At 43.9% G+C, this 20,361-nt stretch overlaps 1 protein-coding gene across 1 annotated transcript in view; it reads left to right on the forward strand.

The window, feature by feature from the left end:
- The first annotated feature begins 8,304 nt into the window (after positions 1 to 8,304).
- The window catches only part of LOC137313875 (probable G-protein coupled receptor 139), a 28,371-nt gene continuing 16,314 nt past the window's right edge, over positions 8,305 to 20,361 (forward strand). The window contains exons 1-2 of the mRNA XM_067979611.1: positions 8,305 to 8,353; positions 13,314 to 13,490. Of these exons, the coding sequence (XP_067835712.1) occupies positions 8,305 to 8,353; positions 13,314 to 13,490 (226 nt within the window). The remainder of the gene's footprint in view (positions 8,354 to 13,313; positions 13,491 to 20,361) is intronic.

Raw genomic sequence — 20,361 nt, forward strand, 5'->3', positions numbered from 1 at the left:
CATTGCATCGCCTTCCTAATCACTTTCGGTACCTGCATACTAACTTTTTGTGATTCATTGACGAGGACACCCAGATCCATCTGTACCTCAGAGTTCTGCAATTTCTCTCCTTTTAAACAATATACTGATTTTCTATTCCTCCTGCCAAAGTGGGCAAGTACACATTTTCCCACATTAAATTCCATCTGCCGATTTTTGCCCACTCACTCAACTTATCTATGTCCCATGGTAGAATTCTTATGTCCTCTTCACATCTTTCATTCCTACCTACCATTGGTATCATCAAATTTAGCAACCATGCATTCGGTCCCTTCATCCAAGCCATTGACAGAAATTGTAAATAGTTGAGGCCCCAGCACTGATCCCGGTGGCACTCCATTCGTTACATCTTGCCAACCTGAAATTGACCCATTTATGCCTACTCTCTGTTGTCCTGTTAGTTAATCAATCCTTTATCGATATGTTACCGCTACACCATGAGGTCTTATTTTGCGCAGTAGCCTATGAAATGGCACCTTGTGAAAAGCCTTCTGGAAATCCAAGTACACTTTATCCACGTTGCATGTTACTTCCTCAAGGAACTCGAATAAATTGGTCAAACACTATTTCCCTTTCAATATATAATATAAACTAAAAGGTACAATTTAAATGGTGGCCATGATGTGGAGATGCCGGTGATGGACTGGGGTGGACAAATGTAAGGAGACGCACAACACCCGGTTATAATCCAACAGCTTTATTTGAAATCAAAGGCTTTCGGAGCTTTGTTCCTTCGTCAGCAAAGCTCCGAAAGCTTGTGATTTCAAATAAGCTGTTGGTCTATTACCGGGTGTTGTGCGTCTCCGTACATTTGCAATTTTAAAGGAGGTGCTGGAACAGAGAGTCCTGGGGTTTTATGTACACAAATCTTTGAAGATGGTAGAACAAGTTTATCAGGCTGTTAAAAAAAGCATACAGGATCGCTGGCTTTATAAATAGAGACATAGAGTGCATACCAAGGAAGTTATGCTAAAGCTTCATAAATCATATGTTAGGCCTCAGCTGGACTATTGTATCCAGTTCGGGGCACTACACTTTAGGAAGTTTGTCAAAGCCCTGGAGAGGGTCCAGGGGGGATTTCATTGAGTGGTATGAGGGATTATGGACTTCGATTCAGTGGAGAGACTAGAGAAGCTGAGATTATTCACCATCAAACAGAGAAGGCTAAGGGAAGATTAAATAGATGCGTTCAAGATGATGAATGTTTTTTTTGTGGAATAAATAAGGAGAAATGTTTCCACTGGCAGAAGGGTCGGTAATTAGATGACACAGATTTTAAGGTCATTGGCAAAAGAGCCAGAGGATACGTGACTGCGTAGTGGAAGCGGATTCAATACTAAGCTTCAAAAGACATTTGGAAGGGCGAATATTGCAGGGCTATGTGGAAGAACATGTTTTTTTTTTATTTATTTATTCGTTCATGGGATGTGGGCAGCGCTGGAAAGGCCGGGATTTAATGCCCATTCCTAATTGCCCTTGAGGAGGTGGTGTTGAGCCGCCTTCTTGAACCGCTGCAGTCCGTGTGGTGAAGGTTCTCCCACAGTACTGTTAGGAAGGGAGTTCCAGGATTTTGACCCAGCGACGATGAAGGAACGGCGATATATTTCCAAGTCGAGATGGTGTGTGACTTGGAGGGGAACGTGCAGGTGGTGTTGTTCCCATGTGCCTGCTGCCTTGTCCCTCTAAGTGGTAGAGGTCGCGGGTTTGGGAGATGCTGTCGAAGAAGCCTTGGCGAGTTGTTGCAGTGCATCCTGTGCATGGTACACACTGCAGCCACAGTGCGCCGATGGTAAAGCGAGTGAATGTTTAGGGTTGTGGATGGGGTGCCAATCAAGCGGGCTGCTTTGTCCTGGATGGTGTCGAGCTTCATGACAGTTGTTGGAGCTGCATTCCTCCAAGCAAGTGGACAGTATTCCATCACACTCCTGACTTGTGCCTTGTAGATGGTAGAAAGGCTTTGGGGAGTCAGGAGGTGAGTCACCCGTCGCAGAATACCCAGCTCCTGACCTGCTCTTGTAGCCATAGTATTTATGTGGCTGGTCCAGTTACGTTTCTGGTCAATGACGACCCCCAGGATGTTGATGGTAGGGGTTTCGGCGATGGTAATGTCATTGAACACCATGGGGAGGTGGTTAGACTCTATCTTGTTAGAGGTGTTCATTGCCTGCCACTTGTCTGGCGCGAATTTTACTTGCCACATATCAACCCAAGCCTGGATGTCCAGGTCTTGCTCTATGCGGGCACAGACTGCTTCATTATCTGAGGGGTTGCGAATGGAACTGAACACTGTGCAATTATCAGCAAACATCCCTACTTCTGACCTTATGATGGAGGGATGGTCATTGATGAAGCAGCTGAAGATAGTTGAGCCTCCGACACTGCCCTGAGGAACTCTTGCAGCGATGTGCTGGGACTGAGATGATTGGCCTCCAACAACTGCTATCTGCCTTTATAATATGTATGACTCCAGGCACTGGAAACTTTTCCTCCTGATTCCCATTGACTTCAATTTTACTCGGGCTCCTTGATGCCTCACTCGGTCAAATGCTGCCTTGATGTTAAGGGCAGTCACTCTCACCTCACGTCTAGAACTTAGCTCGTTTGTCCACGTTTGGACCAAGGTTGTAATGAGGTCTGGAGCCCAGTGTTCCTGGGGGAACACAAACTGAGCATCGGTGAGCATGTTATTCGTGAGTAAGTGTCCGCTTGATTGTATTGTCGACGACACCTTCCATCGCTTTGAGAGGAGACGGATGGGCTGGTAGTTGGCCGTTTGGATTTGTCCTGCTTTTTGTGGACCGGACATACCTGGCCAATTTTCCACTTTGTCGGGTAGATGCCAGTGTTGTAACTGCACTGGATCAGCTTGGCGAGAGGCGTGGCTAGTTCTGTGATGGTTGGAATCTGGAGAGGAGGCCGAGATGGATCATCCACTCGGTACTTCTGTCTGAAGATGGTTGCAAACGCTTCAGTCTTGACTTTTGCACTCACTTGCTGGGCTCTGCCATCATTGAGGATGGGGATGTTCACGGAGTCTCCTCCTCCCATTAGTTCTTCAATTGTCCTCCACCAGTCACGACTGGATGTGGCAGGACTGCAGAGCTTTGATCTGATCCGTTGGTTGTGGAAACTCTTAGCTGTCCAAAGCATGTTGCTTCTGCTCTTTAGGATGCATGTAGTCCTATGTTTTAGCTTTACCAAATTGGCACCTCATTTTTAGGTACCCCTGGTGCTGCGCCTCGCATGCTCTTCTGCCACGGTTGATCCACTGGCTTGATGGTACTGGTGGAATGAGGTATATGCTGGGCCATGAGGTTACAGATTGTGCAGGAATACAATTCTGGTGCTGCTGATGGCCCACAGCGTCTGATGGATGCCCAGTTTTGAGCTGGAAGATCTGTTCTGAATCTAACCCATTCATCACGGAGGTAGTGCCACATATCACGATGGACGGTGTCCTCAGTGTGAAGCCGAGGCTTCATCTCCACAATGGACTGTGCGCTGGTCATTCCTACCAATAATCTCATGGGCAGATGCATCTGCGACAGTTCAAGACTGAGATGAGGAGGAATTTCTTCACGGAGAGTGTTGTGAATTATTGAATTATGTACCCCAGAGGGCTGAGGATGTTGAATCATTGAATATGATCAAGGCTGAGATGGATAGATTTTTGGAATGTCGGGGAATCAAGGGGTATGGGGAGCGGGCAGGAAAGTGGAGTTGAGATCGAAGATCAGGCACGATCTGATTGAATGGCAGAGTAGGCTCGAGAGTCTGTATGGCCTACTCCTGCTCCTATTTCTTATGGATGCTTTTACCTCCCGCAGGCCAAGACTGGCAGCTATGTCCTTGAGGACTCGGCCAGCTCGGTCAGCAGTGCTGCAACTAAGCACCGAACACGGCAAAGGCAAATCAAGCCCAGAGGATCCTGCAAAATTCCTCCTCACTAACATCTGGGGACTTTGCCAAAATTGGGAGAGCTGTAAGTGTAGGGGTACCACTTGTACCAGAGCAGAACGGTCACCTCTCGTGTAATGTGCAGGGACACTAGTACCGGAGGAGAACTGTTACCTCGAGTGTAAGTGTAGGTGTACCACAAGTACCGGAGGAGGGCAGGCACCTCTAGTTGAAGTGTATGTGTAAGGGTTCTACACGTACAGAAGGAGCACGGTCAACTCCAATATAACTGTAGGGTACCAGTTGTACCGGAAGAGGACAATAACCTATTTTCTTCGTGCCAGGCTAACACTAGTAACGGAGGAACAAGATCACCATTTGTGCAAGTGTAGGTGTACCAGCAGTGCCGGAGGAGAACGGTCACGACTCGTGTATGTGTACGGTAGCACGAATACTGGAGGAGAATGGTCATCCCTTGTTTAAATGTAGGGCATCACTATTACTGGAGGAGAATGGTCACCTCTAGTATAAGTGTACGGATACCGGTAGTACCGGAGCAGCACTGATACCCCTAGTGCAAGTGTAGGGCACCATTGTTACAGGAGGAGCAGGGTAACCTCTAATGTAAGTGTGGGGTATCACTAATACTGTCGGAACAAGGTTACATCTAGTCTAGGTGCAGATGTACCACTCGTACTGGAAGGGCAGGAGCATCCTTCGTGTAAGTGCACGGGTACCACAAGTACCGGAGGACCAGGGTCAACCCTGGTGTAAGTGCAATTGTACCACTAATACCGGTCATCTCTAGTGTAAATGGAGGGTTACCACGAGTAGAGAAGGAGCAAGGTGACCCACGTGTAAGTGTAATGGTACCACCGGTACCAAAAGTGCACGGTCACATCTAATATGATCGTAGGGATACCACCATTATCAAAGAAGCGTGGTCACCATTAATGTAAATGGAGGGTCACCCCGAGCAGAGAAGGAAAACAGTGACCCCTAGTGTAAATGTAGGGTTATGACACGTACCAGAGCAGCACGGTCAACTCCAGTGCATGTGTAGCACATCACCAGTTCCGAAGGAACAAGGTCAGCTCCAGTGTACATTTAGGATACCACGAGTAGCGGAGGAGCACAGTCACCCCCAGTGTAATTGTGTGATAGCACGAGTACCAGCGGAGCAAATCACCTCTCGTGTAAGTGTGGCGATACCACGAGTACCGGAGGATAACGGTCAGATATGGTGCAATGTACAGGGACCAGTAGTACCGGAGGAGAAGTTTCACCTCCAGTGTAAGTTTAGGGTTGCTCTGCTGCCGGAGGAACACAGTCAGCTCGAGTGTAAGTGTAGAGGGACCACTCGTACCAGAGGAGGAGCACGCTCACCTCTAGTGCAAGTTTAGGGTTTAAACGTGTACCAGAAGAGCACGGTCAGCGCTCGCGGAAGTGTATGAAAGCACTGGTCCTATAGCAGCAACTTACATCAAGTGTAAGAGCACGGTATCACTAGCACCGTGGTAGCATGGTCACCTCCAGTGTAAGTATTGGGTGCTACTAGGATCGAAGAAGCACAGTCACCTGTATTTTCAGTGTAGGGATAAAACCAGTATCAGAGGATCAAGGTTACATCTAGTGTAAGTGTACTGTTCCAATAGTAATAGGAGAGCAAAGTCACCTCTCGTTTAAGTGTAGTGTACCACGAGTAGTGAAGGAGCACGTTCACATCTAGTTTCAGTGTAGGGGTAGACTAGTACAGGGGGAGCACGGTCACATCTGGTGTAAATGTAGCTACGGCTAGGATCGGAAGAGTACTGTCTCCTTTATTGCAAGTGTAGGATGCCAGGAGTGCCGGAGGAGCACGTTTACTTCTAATGCTGCAAGAGTGGGGTCATCACCAATGCGGCATGATCAAGTTCAGCGCTTCTACTGGATGAGTTGGGGCACTGAGAGTGAATCAGGAGCAGTGTAAGGGCGATTATTTCAAAGGTAGCTGCCTCCACCAGTCCTGTGGCAATAGGATCATGAGCAGGACTGGGATATTCGACTTTCCATTTGTGAAGAATGTTTTATTTGTTTGTGTTTTTTTGAAACTGTCCAATACAATTTTAACTTTGTTTTTTAATCTGATGTATCATACAAGAAAACAACTTACCTGAGTCTATTTGTTCAATGACTGTAACTGATGTTCATAATGATATAACCTGATTGACTCTCTGGAGGATTGAAGTGTGTATAAATATAGGGATCCCTTCTCCCGCCTCAGCCGTGAGCAAGTCAGAGTCGTTCAGATCCGACAGAATTCATCCTTTCTCAAAGAAAATGGGGCAACTAACTATTCTACAGATAAAAGAGATTTACTACCCGATTCTCGCAGCCGTCAGTATTCCCGGTGAGCCATTGTAACCTGTTAATCCATGATAACTGCCTCACTCTTCCTTTCTCATTTTGGAGAAGGTAACCTGTTTCCCGCATGTCAACATTACACAGTCGGCACTGACCGGGACCAATTTGTGAACGGTTGGACCGCCCTTTCTACGTTCCACTTAATCTGATAATTTTACTGATATTTCAATGTTCTTTGCAGCTCGAACACATGGATTTTAGTGGATTTCCGGACCGTCTTTTCACCCCGTGCAGAGTGAGCGCTGCAACAGTTCATTAACATGTGTGGGTAGCTTGCCCTGGTAATGGCTCCAATATTAATCATTTTGTCACACTGCTCCGTGTTAATAATCACACCGATTGGAATAAAATGCTTTTAACGGGTATTTCCATATACTGCATGCAGTTTTTCAATCAGACACTGGAATATTATGTCTCTCATCTTTCTTACAGCGAACTTGATGACAATTGTGATTCTCTCACGAGGAAACTGCGGCCTTTCCAAATGTATCTCTCTCTACATGGTAGCGATGGCAACAGCCGATCTACTGGTCATGATCATCAATATAATGGTGTATCATATTTTCAGTTATCGCTTCCCACTTTCATTCCTCTCCCACACTGCCGTGTGTATGTTCATTCTATACATGACAGGTGTCACCCTCGATTTGTCTCGATGGTTCACCGTCGCGTTCACATTTGATCGTTTTGTCGCTCTCTGCTGCCAGAAGTTCAAAACCAATTATTGCACCGAGAGAACTGCTGCCACCGTTACAACAACGGTCTCTGTACTTATCTTTTTAAAGGACATCCCCGTTTTGTTTGTATTTGCACCTGAACGAATAATTAACAAAGTGCAATGGGGCTGCCGGTCAACTGAAGCTATTCTCTCCTCTCCTCTCGTTATAGCGTACGGCTGGTTTCACGGCATCTGTCGCGTTTGGCTTCCTTTCACTTTAATTGCCTTGTTTAATTCTTTGACCATCAGACGGATTTTAGAGGCCAGTAGTGCCCGCAGGGGACTCCGGGGTCACAGCAGTGAGAATCAGTGTGATCCAGAGATGGAGAAACGAAGGAAATCCATCATTTTACTCTTCACTATATCGAGCACTTTTATACTTTTGTGGCTGACAGATGGTGTGATTTTTCTAACTAACAGACTGACAAACATCAATCAATACCGAGGCGACCGTGCTAACCCAGCATTTATCGCCACCGAAACCGGAGCTATGCTGAAGTTATTGAGTTCCTGCCCAAACACGTGTATTTATGCAGCGACACAAAGGAAATTCAGAGAAGAGCAGAAGAAGCTGCTGAAATCTCCCTGGACACTGATTTTAAGATTGGTTAAAAATGAAAGAAATGCGAGCAATAGAATTCAGTTTTAGCACCAATTCTATCTTAGACTGGGGATCTCTCCCCTAACAGCTACATAAAGGTGGTTCTTGTGAAAACTCACAGGTAGGCGAATGTATTTGTTCCTCTTTGTAGCATTTAACGCATCATTGACCGGGGGTTTCCACAGTTCGTTGGCTGAGTGACGTCTGCCAAATAACAACATTCCCTTTAACTATGAAAAGGGATGAAGTGAACTTTAATATTGGAATAGAATATTTAATCAAATAGTTCAATATCACTGTGTGAGGACGGTAATTCAATTTTACCGTGTAATTGACAGGAAGGCACCAGCAGTTGGTAAAGATTCGATCGTTTAGAACTCCTGGTGAATTTCCTTTTTCTCGGAGGTTTGATGAACACGGTGCTTGGACTGACGTCAGCTGCACCGGCCGCTTCATCCCTTCTCCAGGGAATAAGGAGCGGAGCCGCTGTCTCATTCCAGTCTTGCGCGGTTTCACCATTTTTGAATATTAATTGTTGTTCCTTCGTGTTACCTGCTTTTTCTTACATACCGAATAATGAGAAATAGCTGCAGGCTGCCCAGCAACGTGAAAATAATGTTGTTATTTGTTGTTGCTAAATGTGAACATGGGGAATCTGACTGCAAATAACTTGAATCAGCAACCGGGTAAAACTGGTAAAATAGTTTAAGAATTAACAATTCATAATAACCTTAATAATCGGGACATTCCAGGCCAGGACCTGCAATCAATACTCTCTGATATTGAGATGGAATAATCCGCTCTGTGTGATGGTGCACAGACAGTAACATGTGATACCCCCTGCCCTTTTTATTAACTGGTGTTGTATGGGCATCCCCAGTGCAAGGCTGTGTATCGGAGTTCCGTCCGGTACCACTTCAGACCTGGGTTTGAGAGCGTTTGCTCGATATAAAGGCATCAGATGACGATTTGAGGCAATTAACCAACATTTTGTCCACTCGCCAGTTTCTGTGTCTCGGAGGAAACTATTTCCCAATTGATCCTGCAGTATATTGGTTGCAGATTGTAAGATGTCGAGGAGAGGCTGCTCCTGGGACTGCTTAAATCCACCGTTCACGCTGCAGGATTTGTAAGATCATCAGAGGAGATGTGTTTGACTGCTTCTACTGTTCTATTCAGTATACCGGTTACACATGGAATACAGACAGCACTGTGTCCGCTCGACCTTTACACACTCTGTGATTGATGGGCACCACAGATATTGATTGCTGTGTTGGTTTAAATTTATTTTACATTTATTATCTTCCATGTGTTTTATTTCGGATAGCCAGTTTCGATTGTATCACGGTGCCTTCCATCTGCTGGACGTTAGTAGTTCTCCTGATGACGTTGTTTTCCGCCCAGTGCTGGAATTTCCCGACCAGAACACAAGGGGAGAAGGGGCGATGGTAGTTCATGTTACAGCTCTTACATTGCCTGTCTATAATGGGTCAGGGTCAATGAGAAGAACAGTAATCGAGCTCGGAGTTTGATAAGGAGTTCCCAACAGTTACACGATTCGCCCTTGAATGGAATCTCTAACCTTCCGGTGTCCTCGGCAGGATTTATCCCTCAACAAACAGAATTAGAACAGATTGTTGGGGGCGAAATTGGACACGGGCGTTGTCGCAAAACAGGTGGAATTTCATTTTCTGACGGTTTTTGGACACGCACGATATTCTGCTCTTTTGAATTCAATGGACTGAATATCAGACCGAGCATGTAACAGGCGACAGATGGAATCCCGCCCGTTTGATGTCACCGGCAATGACCAATTTCAACCTATGTGGTCTTTTATCACATTTCTGTTTTTAGGTCCTTGCTGGGCGAAGATGGACTTCCACATTTCCTGACATTACAACAGTGACAACACTTCAAAAGTCTTTCCTTATCTGTGAGGCGCTTTCGGGCGGCCTGAGGCGATGAAAATCGTTTTATCATTTGAGGTAGTAGAAATTTATCTCGGGCAGTATTCAGTTCCATCGCCACCTGTTATAGCCATGGCCCAATATTCAGGCCCATCACCACATTTTACAGAGACGGCCCCAAATTTTAGTTCCATTACGACCTGTTATAGACCCAGTCCAATATTCGGTTACATCGCCGCCTGTTATGGGCCAGCCCCCTCTTCAGTTCCATCGCCATCTGTTTTAGGCCTGGCCAATATTTGGTTCCACCACCGCCTATTATGGACACGGTCCAATATTTGTTCCTATTGAAATAACATTGGGATAGAGTTGAAACATTCCCAGAAAAACAGCAATTTTCTGTGAGAAATGACTCCAGTAAATTTAACGCTCGCCTTGTTTCTCTATCTGGAGCCTGGACTTATATTCTGCAACAATTTTATAATCAAAGTGCTCAGTCAAGACGCAGCAGTGAAGAAATCTCGGTGAGAAACTTGGCGTGGTAATTGGGCGGGCGGTAGTGAAGGAGAATTGTAAAGGAGGGTTGGGAGGGGTGAAACCAGGTGAGATGCTAAAAGGAAGAGAAGTTGCCGAGGAGTAGAGGGACAGACCAAGGTGTGATTGGTGATAAGGGCCGCACCGCCATCATGGCGGGCCGGCCGGGGCAAGTGGTAGAAGTTAAAGCCAGGCGGGGATGCTGCATTAAGGAAGAAGGTATCATCATCTGCCATCTAGGTTTCTGTCAAGGCCATGATGTCAATACAATCATCCACACTAAGCTCCTGGATGGCAATGGAACCTGGATAGGCACTCGAGGGAGAAATGAATAGAAGGGTATGCTGATACAGTTCGATGAATTAGGGAGGGAGGAGGCTCACATGCAGACTAAACGCTGGCATAGTCCTGTTGGGTAGAATGATCTGTTTCTGTGCTTTAGTTTTATGTAACTCGATACAAATCGATGCTCCATAGAGAAACAGACTAATTAAAAAGAAGGACATTAAATTTGGATTTCTGTAATTCAGGATTGGTTTCCTTTAAGTTAACAATGAAATTGGGACAACTGAGGGCAAGAGACAAATTATATTTAACAAGAATTATGCACAGGGTTGCTGACGGTAAAAGGAGAGCTGGAGATTCATTTAAAACCACGATAATATGGAATTCTCTAACGTTCTGTGTAATGTATTACGATTTTCTTTGTCTGTATCATGATATTTAATATTGACCAAATGAAAAATGGACAAAAAGAGCAAATCGCTCGAGAAAGGTTTGTAATGCTCGAAAGATGAGGATCTTAGATAAGGGCATGCGGAGTACCCACGAGATTACGACTGAGAAGTACAAAAGGGAACCATTTTATTTTATTACTTCTGCAGTTTGAAACCCTAATATTGAAAGACAGCAATACTTATTAAACAACGTAATGCTACAAAAAGGGAGACAGCTTCCCCTGGGAATCATGCGTGGTGGGACATGGTTTACAACATAGGTCAGCACCCATGGGCTAAAATAATAGCAATGCATTTTGTCATAGCCCAAATAATTGTCCTCATAGTTATAATTGGTACAATGTGTTGGCTCAAACGATTATTTAAGAGACTTTTAGAGAAAACCCTGAACTTGGAATTGTCTGCTTCGATTAAAGAATATGGTGCCAGGAACTGTTTCCTTGGGCATTAACTTACATTTAGATGAGGTGTTTTCAACTTATAAACTATAGAATCCATTCACGTTTCGGTTGGGCATCTTAATGCAGCAGCTTCACACGCTTGCAAACATAAGATAGCTCGGGATTGTAATATAGCAGCCAAGAATCACAAAATAGCCAAGTTAAAACCACCCAGGCTAAACAATGCAATGTTGAACGATGCTTGCAAATGTAAAGCTTGATCATCTCTGTTAAGTAGTCAAGTAATCTGAGCAACATACTTGATAAGCATGGCACGGAAGGGAGGGAAAGAGAGAGTTAGCCATTTATATTGCTGTACTCTGATCAAGGCCACGTGGATGTGTCGAGGTGATGTTACCCAGAACAATATCTCGGCCTGTGGATTCACCCAGGATTAAATAATTGTGCTGTCAGTGTTCAAATATGGAAACCTGGAGGAGAAAGACACGGATCTATGGGAAGACGTCGTTACTGTGTATCGAGATTAGTCTATGTTGACTGTCATTGCAAACTCGGTCCTGATTCCAGTGAACATTGATAACGCTACGGAAATTCAGTTGGAGATCGGTTTAAGGGAGAAAACCGAGAAGGCCGTTCTACAGTTTGGACATCCGATTCCACCACGGTCACTCTTAAACCTATACCTGTAATGCTTTGTGTAATATCCTTAATGTATGAGAAGCTACTTGAAAATTGTGCCACCGAGACGTGAGCTATGGTTATGGTGGACAGGCGAGCCTAAGAATAACAACCCTTAGGCTTTCGGATAAAGATTCTTAAAATCATCAACAAAACTGTGTCTGCGAAAATGCCAACCTTCAGCTAAAGATTGTTTATGTGACTCCATGCCTCCATTATTATGAAATGTTTATAGTGTGACATGGCATGAGAAACCTTTGGTTGCTGTTTTTGTATTGTTGTGGAATGTGTCGGATTCAACAGATTGATTGATATGCCTGCATAAAAAGGGAGGAAGTGGGGCGTGGCTGAAGGTCCTGTACGAACGAATGGGTAGTTGTAACACATCCATCTATCTATCTATCTATATATATATAGAGAGAGAGAGCGAGAGAGAGAGAGACTTAAAGGGTAATAATTTGAATTTTCTCGGAGCCACTGAACAGCTCCATATCGCAGGGTCATTCATGTCTGATCAAACAAAATCCTTGTTCTTTCTCGAGGTTGAATTGCCACATCAAAACTTTACTATATTGTGTTGTTTAACGTCTTACCTGGTATGTTATAATTGCAACACTGCAGCTTTAACATATTTATTGCTTATCTTGTATTGGAACTCGTATTAAAGTCTTTAGCCTTTGAACAAAATATTTGCCATCCTTTTTGATTGGAGACCGAACCATAAAAAGAACTTACCAGAACAAATACAGTGTGTTGCCTCTGCTGAATCTCTGATCAGCAAAGACTGTTCTTGCTTGTTCTGTGTCTGTGCAGTAAACTTGTTCTCGGCTAAACCTCTCTGACTGAAATGCTTTTTAATTTAGACCATTCTTCTTACAGAGACTTATTTAACAGGCAAAAGCTAAAAGTTAATATTGATAATTAATTGTTTCTGTTCACATTTACGTCTTCCATGTGCTCAGGACATCCCAAAGTGGTTTACAGCCGATGATTTCCATTCAAACATATATACTGTTGTTTTGCACGCAAACACCGCAGTTAATTTGTGCAAACAAAATCCCGCAAACTGCAATTAGCTAATCCAGTGAATCTGTGTTGGTGATTTTAGTTGAGCCATAAATGCTGGCCAGGAGAATTGGGAGAATTCCCCGCTATTCTAATTGTACCATTGCATCTTTAATACCCACCTCAACAAACAGATAGATCCTCTTTTATTCATTTTGTTTGCCTCTGGCTAACAAAATAAATTAAGAATAGCATTAGATCCAAACAGGTGTCATATAAAGTTACCAGGAAAAGTAGTAAGCCTGAGGCTTGGGAGCAGTTTAGAATTCACCAAAAAAGGACCCTCCGTGTGAGTGTCCGCAGTAACTTTCATCTTCTCCATCTTTCTCACAGCAAACGTAGTTACAATTGTGATTCTCTCCCGAGGAAATTGTGGCCTTTCCAAATGTGTCTCCGTCTACATGGTGGCGATGGCAACAGCAGATCTACTGGTGATGACCTTTGACGTAATAGTTTACCGGATGTTCAATTATCGCTTTCCGTATTCATTCATGTCCCACATTGCCGTTTGTAAGTTCATTTCTTACATTAATTTTGCCACCCTGGATATGTCCGTGTGGTTTACAGTCTCGTTCTCATTTGCCCGATTTGTCGCGATCTGCTTTCAAGGGTTTAAAGCGAAGTACTGCACCAAGAGAACGGCTACCGTGGTTATAGTAGCGGCCTCAGTCCTGGATGATTTGAAGGGCGTTCCCATGTTGTTTTCATTTGAACCTGAACGAATAATTAACAATGTGCAGTGGTGTTGCCGGCGAAAGGTGGACGTGTTTACATTACCCTCATGGGCCGCATAAAACTGGTTCCAGGCTCTGTCAATCCCATTGCTCCCCTTTAGTTTCATAGTATTGTTTAACTCATTGACCGTGAGACGAATTTTAATGACCAATAGAGCCCGCATGGGACTCCGGGTTCACAGCAGTAAGAATCAGAGTGATCCAGAGATGGAGAACCGAAGGAAATCCATCATTTTACTCTTCACTATATCGGGCAGTTTTATACTCTTGTGGCTGACAGCCATCGTGAGTTTTGCAACCACACGGCTGTCAAACACCGTTGATTACAAAGGTGATTACTCAAACCCTGGATATATCGCGACTGAAAGCGGATATCTGCTCATGTATTTGAGTTCCTGAACAAATACGTGTATTTATGCAGCGACCAAGAGGAAATTCAGAGAAGAACTCTACTGAAAACTCTCTGGTCACTGATTCTCAAATTGGTTAAAACATGAGAAAAAAATAATCAAACCAAAGATACTTCTCATGTCTAAAGCGGAATTTCAAATCATTGTCAATAATCGGAAAAATGGGAGATGTCGTGCAATGTTACGAAATAAAATAAAATAATGTAAAATAAAACCTGATGAAGGTAACTACAGTTCTACTATCGGGTTCCCCAGGGCAACAGCAGTATCAGCAGGGATCCGGTAGCGGAATTAGAGGAGGTTCCTAAAAGTTCATTAAAAATTAGCTGCCAGAGTGAAGTAATGCTCATTCTCATCTTCTGTCTGTTGCCACGATCGTGTAACTTCCATATCGAAGCACACGAGAACAAAGATCCACTCTTGCAATTTAGTGTGAAAGGGGAACATTCGTGTCAAGTAGGTTCTCATCCAAGACGAGAGATGAAAGCAGGAGGCAAGAGAGTCGGTTTATTGCCTTGAAGTGGGGACACCCACTGTGAGAACATTAAGATGGAATGAGAGCTGCGAACAGACTCGTTGATGTGGAAAGGGCGTCAGAGTTAACGAAGAATCTTCAGAGCTGCTGAGTTCCCAATGAGAGACGGCTGACCAGTTACACCAGAGTATGAGCTGGGAGATAAGGTGTTAGAATAGGGAGAACAGTATCAGGCTGTAGGAAGGGAAAGATCTGATTTGACACTTCCTGTGAATCAAGGATTGTGGGAACTGGAAGGCATCGAGCTGTTGAGAAATGCTGACAGTCACATACTCGTGAGGGCTGTGGTCATAGAATCATTGAATCTTACAGCACAGAAGAAGTCCATTCGGCCCCATTTGCCTGTGCCGGCTTTTTGAAAGTGCTATCTAAATTAGTGCCACAACCCAGCTTCTTCCCCATAACCCTGCAAATTAGTCAATTTCAAGTTCATGCAAGTTGCCTTTTGAAAGTTCCTACGCAACCTGCTTCCACCACCCTTTCAGGTAGTGAATTCCAGATATTAACAACCCTCAGTGTGAAAAAAAATGTCTCCTCATTTCCGCTTTAGGTCTGTTGCCAATTATTTTAAATCAATGACCTTTGGTTACCGAAACATATGCAAGAGGAAACGATTTCTCCCTATTGGATAGATCAAACCCCCTCATTATTTTGAATACCTCGATTCGGTCTCCCCTTAAACATCTCTGTTCAAAGGAGAACAATCCCAGCTTCTCCAATCTATCCACATAACTGAAGTCCCACATTCCTGGCATCATTCTGGTAAAACTCCTCTGTACCCTCTCCAAGGTTTATCCCACCATTAACGTTAGGCTGATTGCCCTGTAGTTATCAGATTGATCACTCTCTCCTTTTTTGAAAAGGGTTTAACATTTGCAATCCTCCAGTCTTCTGGCAACACTCCCATATCCAAGGAGCTGTGAATGTGAAGAGAATGTATTTCCATACACCAGCAAATCACGGTCGATATGTCGTTATGGGTGCATAGGCCGGATAGCTCCATTGGACAGCAGAAGCCTTTTACGTCGAGGGTCCAGCGTTCAAGTCCCTGTTCTGCCGTTGCATTTCTCAATTGCAATCGCATACAATTTATATTTAAATCATCGACATCAAGCGCCAGTCAAAGTCTGCAGCCAAAAAAAAATGTCACTGAGTTGCATTATTATTCACTGCACAACAGCTGACCAGCGGAGTCAGAAAGAGGGGAACTGAACGTCATTCACTCAAAAATAACGTGTTTACCAGTTTAGAAGTTCTGGAAAATCTTTGCCCATGTCCGCTTCCCTCCCCTATTCTTTCATCTTTCATTCTCTGCATTTCTCATTGTATCTGTGATTATTGATTATTTCTCATGGAGATTAAAACGGAGCATTTTAACATTGGCCCTATGGAAATAAGCCTTTGAATAGAAAAGGCAGATCATGAACCGAGTGAACAGGGGTGGGCCTTTCATCCCCTAGAGCCTATTCTACCGTTCAATTAGATCGTGGCTGATCCGTACCTCAACTTCATTCACCCGCCTTTGCTCCATGCCCCTTACCCAACAAAAATCGATCGATCTAGGTCCTGAAATTTGAATTGACCCACTGCCTATTAGTGTAAAAGGGTTATTGATTTCAACCACTCGTTGTGAGAAAAGGTACTTCCTGATTTCGCTCATAAATGCCCTTTATCGTAGTGGGCATATTGAGGAGAAGGGTTCAGATTGGGGAGAAGAGATCAGATTGGGGGAAGGGTTGACTTTGAGCAGAAGTTGTCAGGTTGCATAGAATGGGTCATGATTGAGGCAAAGGGACCAGATTGCGGCGAAGGATTCAGATTGAGGAGAGGGGGTCAGATTTAGGATAAACATAGAGATCGAGGGGAAAAGGACAGATTTGGGAGAGGGGCAGATTGAGGAGAAGGGCTCATTTTGGGGAGAAGGGGTCAGATTGTGTAGAAGGGTTCAGTTTGAGGAGAAGGGGTCAGATGGGGAGAAGATACAATTTGAGAAGAGAATGTAAAATTTGATAGCGGGAAAGACTGAGGAGAGGGGGTGAAAGTGGGGAGAAGTGGTCAGATTGAAGACAAGATGGCAGTTTATGAAACGATCAGCTTGAGGAGCAGTGGACAGATTGATAAGGAGTCAGATTGAGGGAAAGGGCGAAATTGAGGAGAAGGGTAAGACTGAGGAGAAGGGAAAGATTGAGAAGGGGTAAGATTGAGGATATGGTTCAGTTTGGGATGAAGGGTCCAGTTGAGTTTGGAAGACACTCAGAGAGGTAGATGGTGTTTGGAGTGCGGTACGTTTGAGATGGAATGGCCTGAGAAGAGGTGTTGCATCTGAAGCAATTTTGTGACGTAATGTTTGTTGACAAGGCGGCTGTGAACGTGGTGAAGTGGGTGTAATACCCTTTAACAGCCAGTTAGGGTCGCGTTGTCGTTAGTGCTCCAAGGCTCGAATCGTTCAATCCATAAACCATCAGGCTTTTCATGTGAGGCTGTCGGGTTGAAGTCCATGTTCGGGTGTTGCTTTTATGAATTGCAATCACACTCAATATACACCTTAAAGCACTGCCAATAAGCGCCAGTCAGTTTAAGTCTGCCGCCCAAAAATATAAATGTCATTCACCCGCTTTTACTCCATATCCCTTACCGAACAAAAATCGATCGATCTCAGTCCTGACATTTCAATTGACCCACAGCCTATTAGGGAAGAGAGTTACAGATTTCCACTAACTTTCCTCTGAAAAAAAGTGCTTTCTGATTTATCTGAATGGTCAAACTGAGGAGAATGCTTCCGATTGACGATGTTGTGTCAGATTGAGGTGAAGGGTTCAGGTTGAGGAGAAGGTTTGTGCTCAGGTCCGATTGATGTGCAGCCTCGCCAGTTTTTCTCATAAGCCGTACAGCCCGCCAAACCTGCCATCCCCAGCCCGAAGTGGCAAACCTCCATCAGCAACAATAACGGAAGTGTCGAGCGACCTGATCTGCGTCGAGGAGGGGTCCGGTATTACTACTGGTTTGGGAGTTCAGAATGGAGCTGGACACTGATGCAAACCAGTTAAGGCTCCCATTAGGGATCGTTTCTGGCGTCTCTGCGTGAAAGCACTATCCGAGAGATATTGTGGGTAAATTTAACGTTCTGTCGGGATGTATCAAAGCCGATGGTGAATTTGCTGCCGATTATGCACCCAGCACGAATTTGCTTTCCAATGGAGTCAATTTGGGTGGAAGGGGTCAGATTGGGGAGAAGGGGTCAGATTGAGAAGAGGTCCGATTGAGGAGAAGGAGTCAGGTTGGGGAGATGATGTCAGATTGGGGAGTAGGGTCAGATTGAGATAGGGGTCAGATTGAAGATAAGTGGTCAGATTGAGGAGAAGGGGCGGATTGAGGAAAAGAGGTAAGATTGAGGACTAGGGCTCAGTCTTGCAGCATAGTTCAGATTGAAGAGAAGTGCTCAGTTTGAGGAGAAAGTGCAGATAGAGGAGATGTTGTCCGTTTGGGGAGAAGGGTTCTGATTGTGGAGAACGGGTCTGATTGAGGGAATGGAGTCAGATTAGGAAGAAGGGGGTTATATTGAAGAGAAGGAGTCAGATTGAGGAGTTGAGTGAGAATGAGGAGAAGATGTCAGCTGAGGTTGGAACATACTCGGGGCAGGTTGATGCCTGTTGGAGTGCAGTGTGTTTGAGAGGAAATGGGCTGAGAAAAGGTGTTCAGCTGAAGCAATTTTATGGCGAGAGGTGTGGTCACAGGTCGGCTTTGAGAATGAAGTGAGGGAAATGTAATTCGCTACCACAACCAGAAAGGGTCGCTGTGTCGTCAAAGACAACGTTTTTACGAGTTTAAAAATGCAGGAAAAAAATTTCCCCCGTCGACTGAGTTATCCGAGCTGGACACATAAATCGACCTGGAACATAAAAGTCTCAGCAATCCTGAATGGCTGTGGCAGGCAATTACATTCCCATCAATAGACATTTACACACGCCGTGTGAACACAGGTCTCTTCCAACATAAATCTGACCCGTTCTCCTCAATCTGACCATTTCTCCCCAATCTGGTCATCCATGAAGATCCATAGAGTGGTGTTCTGTGGTCCCACACTACAAGAAAGACAGCCAGGCAATGGAAAAATATTGCTGAAACAGTGGGGGCGGAGCAAAGGTTTTTGAGAGTATCCATTGGTACAACTGTGTCAGCCAATGTGTGGCACTGTGTCAGGCAATGAGTTTGAAACGGGGCTGGACGTAAGTCAAAACGCATACCAAACTGTCTATTTTGCAATAAACAATATCTACTCAATGAGAAAAAGAGTCAGTTAAACAACGCACTACAACAAACAGTCTACAGAGTCTATTTAGCAAGAGTCTCAACGAACGACAACAAACAGAAATCATGAACGAAATTATCGCAACTTCTCCCAATAAAAGCAGGGTAATTTCTCCAGCATAATACGGTGAGTTCAGGATATTTACAAAATACAAATTGATATTTTTTCCAGTAAAATGCAGTGAGTAGAGGATGGTAACATAATAAAAATTGTTTATTTCTCCAGCAAAATGCAATGAGCAGAAGATAGTTACATGAAACAAATTGGTTATATCTGCAGTAAAATACAGTGAGTGGGGGATAGTTACATAATAAAAATTGGTTGTTTCACCAGCAAAATGCAATGAGTGGGCGAGAGTTACGGAATACAAATTGATTATTTATCCAGTAAAATGCAATGAGTGGAATTAGTTACATAATGCAAATGGATTATTTCTCCAGTAAAATGCAGGAAGTGGGTGATAGTTACATAATACCAATTGGTTATTTCTCCAGTAAAATGCAGGAAGTGGGTGATAGTTACATAATACAAATTGGTTGTATCTCCAGTAAAAATCAATGAATGGGGGAAAGTAACATTATTAAACTTGATTATTTCTCCTGTAAAATGCAGCACGTGGGGGACAGTTGCATAATACAGATTGATTATTTCTCCAGTAAAGTGGAGTGAGTGGAGGATAGTTACATCATACAAATTGATTATTTCTCCAGCAAAATGGAGTGAGTGGAGGATAGTTACATTATACAAATTAATTATTTCTCCAGCAAAATGGAGTGAGTGGAGGATAGTTACATAATACAAATTAATTATTTCTCCACTAAAATGCAGTCAGTGGAGGATGGTTTCATAATACAAATTGATTGTTTCTCCAGTAAAATGCAATGAGTGCAGGATAGTTACACAATACAAATTGATTATATTGCCAGTAATATACAGTGAGTGGGGGATAGTTACATAATACAAATTGATTATTTCTCCAGTAAAATGCAGTGAGTGGTGGATAGTTACTCAATACAAATTGATTATTTCTCCAGAAAAAGGCAGAGAGGAGGATATTTATATTGTACCAATTGATTATTAATGCAGTAAAATGCATGAATTGGGGCCTGGCGACATAATACAAATTGATTCTTTCTCCAGTAAAATGCAGTGAGTGGAGGATCGTTGCACAATACAAACTGACGATGTCTCCTGTAAAATGTAGTGAGTGGGGGATACTTCCGTAATAAAATTGATTATTTCTCCACTAAAATACTGTGATGGGGGATAGCTACAGAATGAAAATTGATTACTTCACCAGCAAAATGCAGTGAATGGTGGATAGTTACATAATACAAATTGATTGTTTCTCCAGTAAAATGCAGTGAGTCGGCAACAGTTACATAATAAAATT

This window comes from Heptranchias perlo, unplaced genomic scaffold, assembly GCF_035084215.1.
Source record: "Heptranchias perlo isolate sHepPer1 unplaced genomic scaffold, sHepPer1.hap1 HAP1_SCAFFOLD_49, whole genome shotgun sequence".
Classification (NCBI taxonomy): Eukaryota; Metazoa; Chordata; class Chondrichthyes; order Hexanchiformes; family Hexanchidae; genus Heptranchias; species Heptranchias perlo.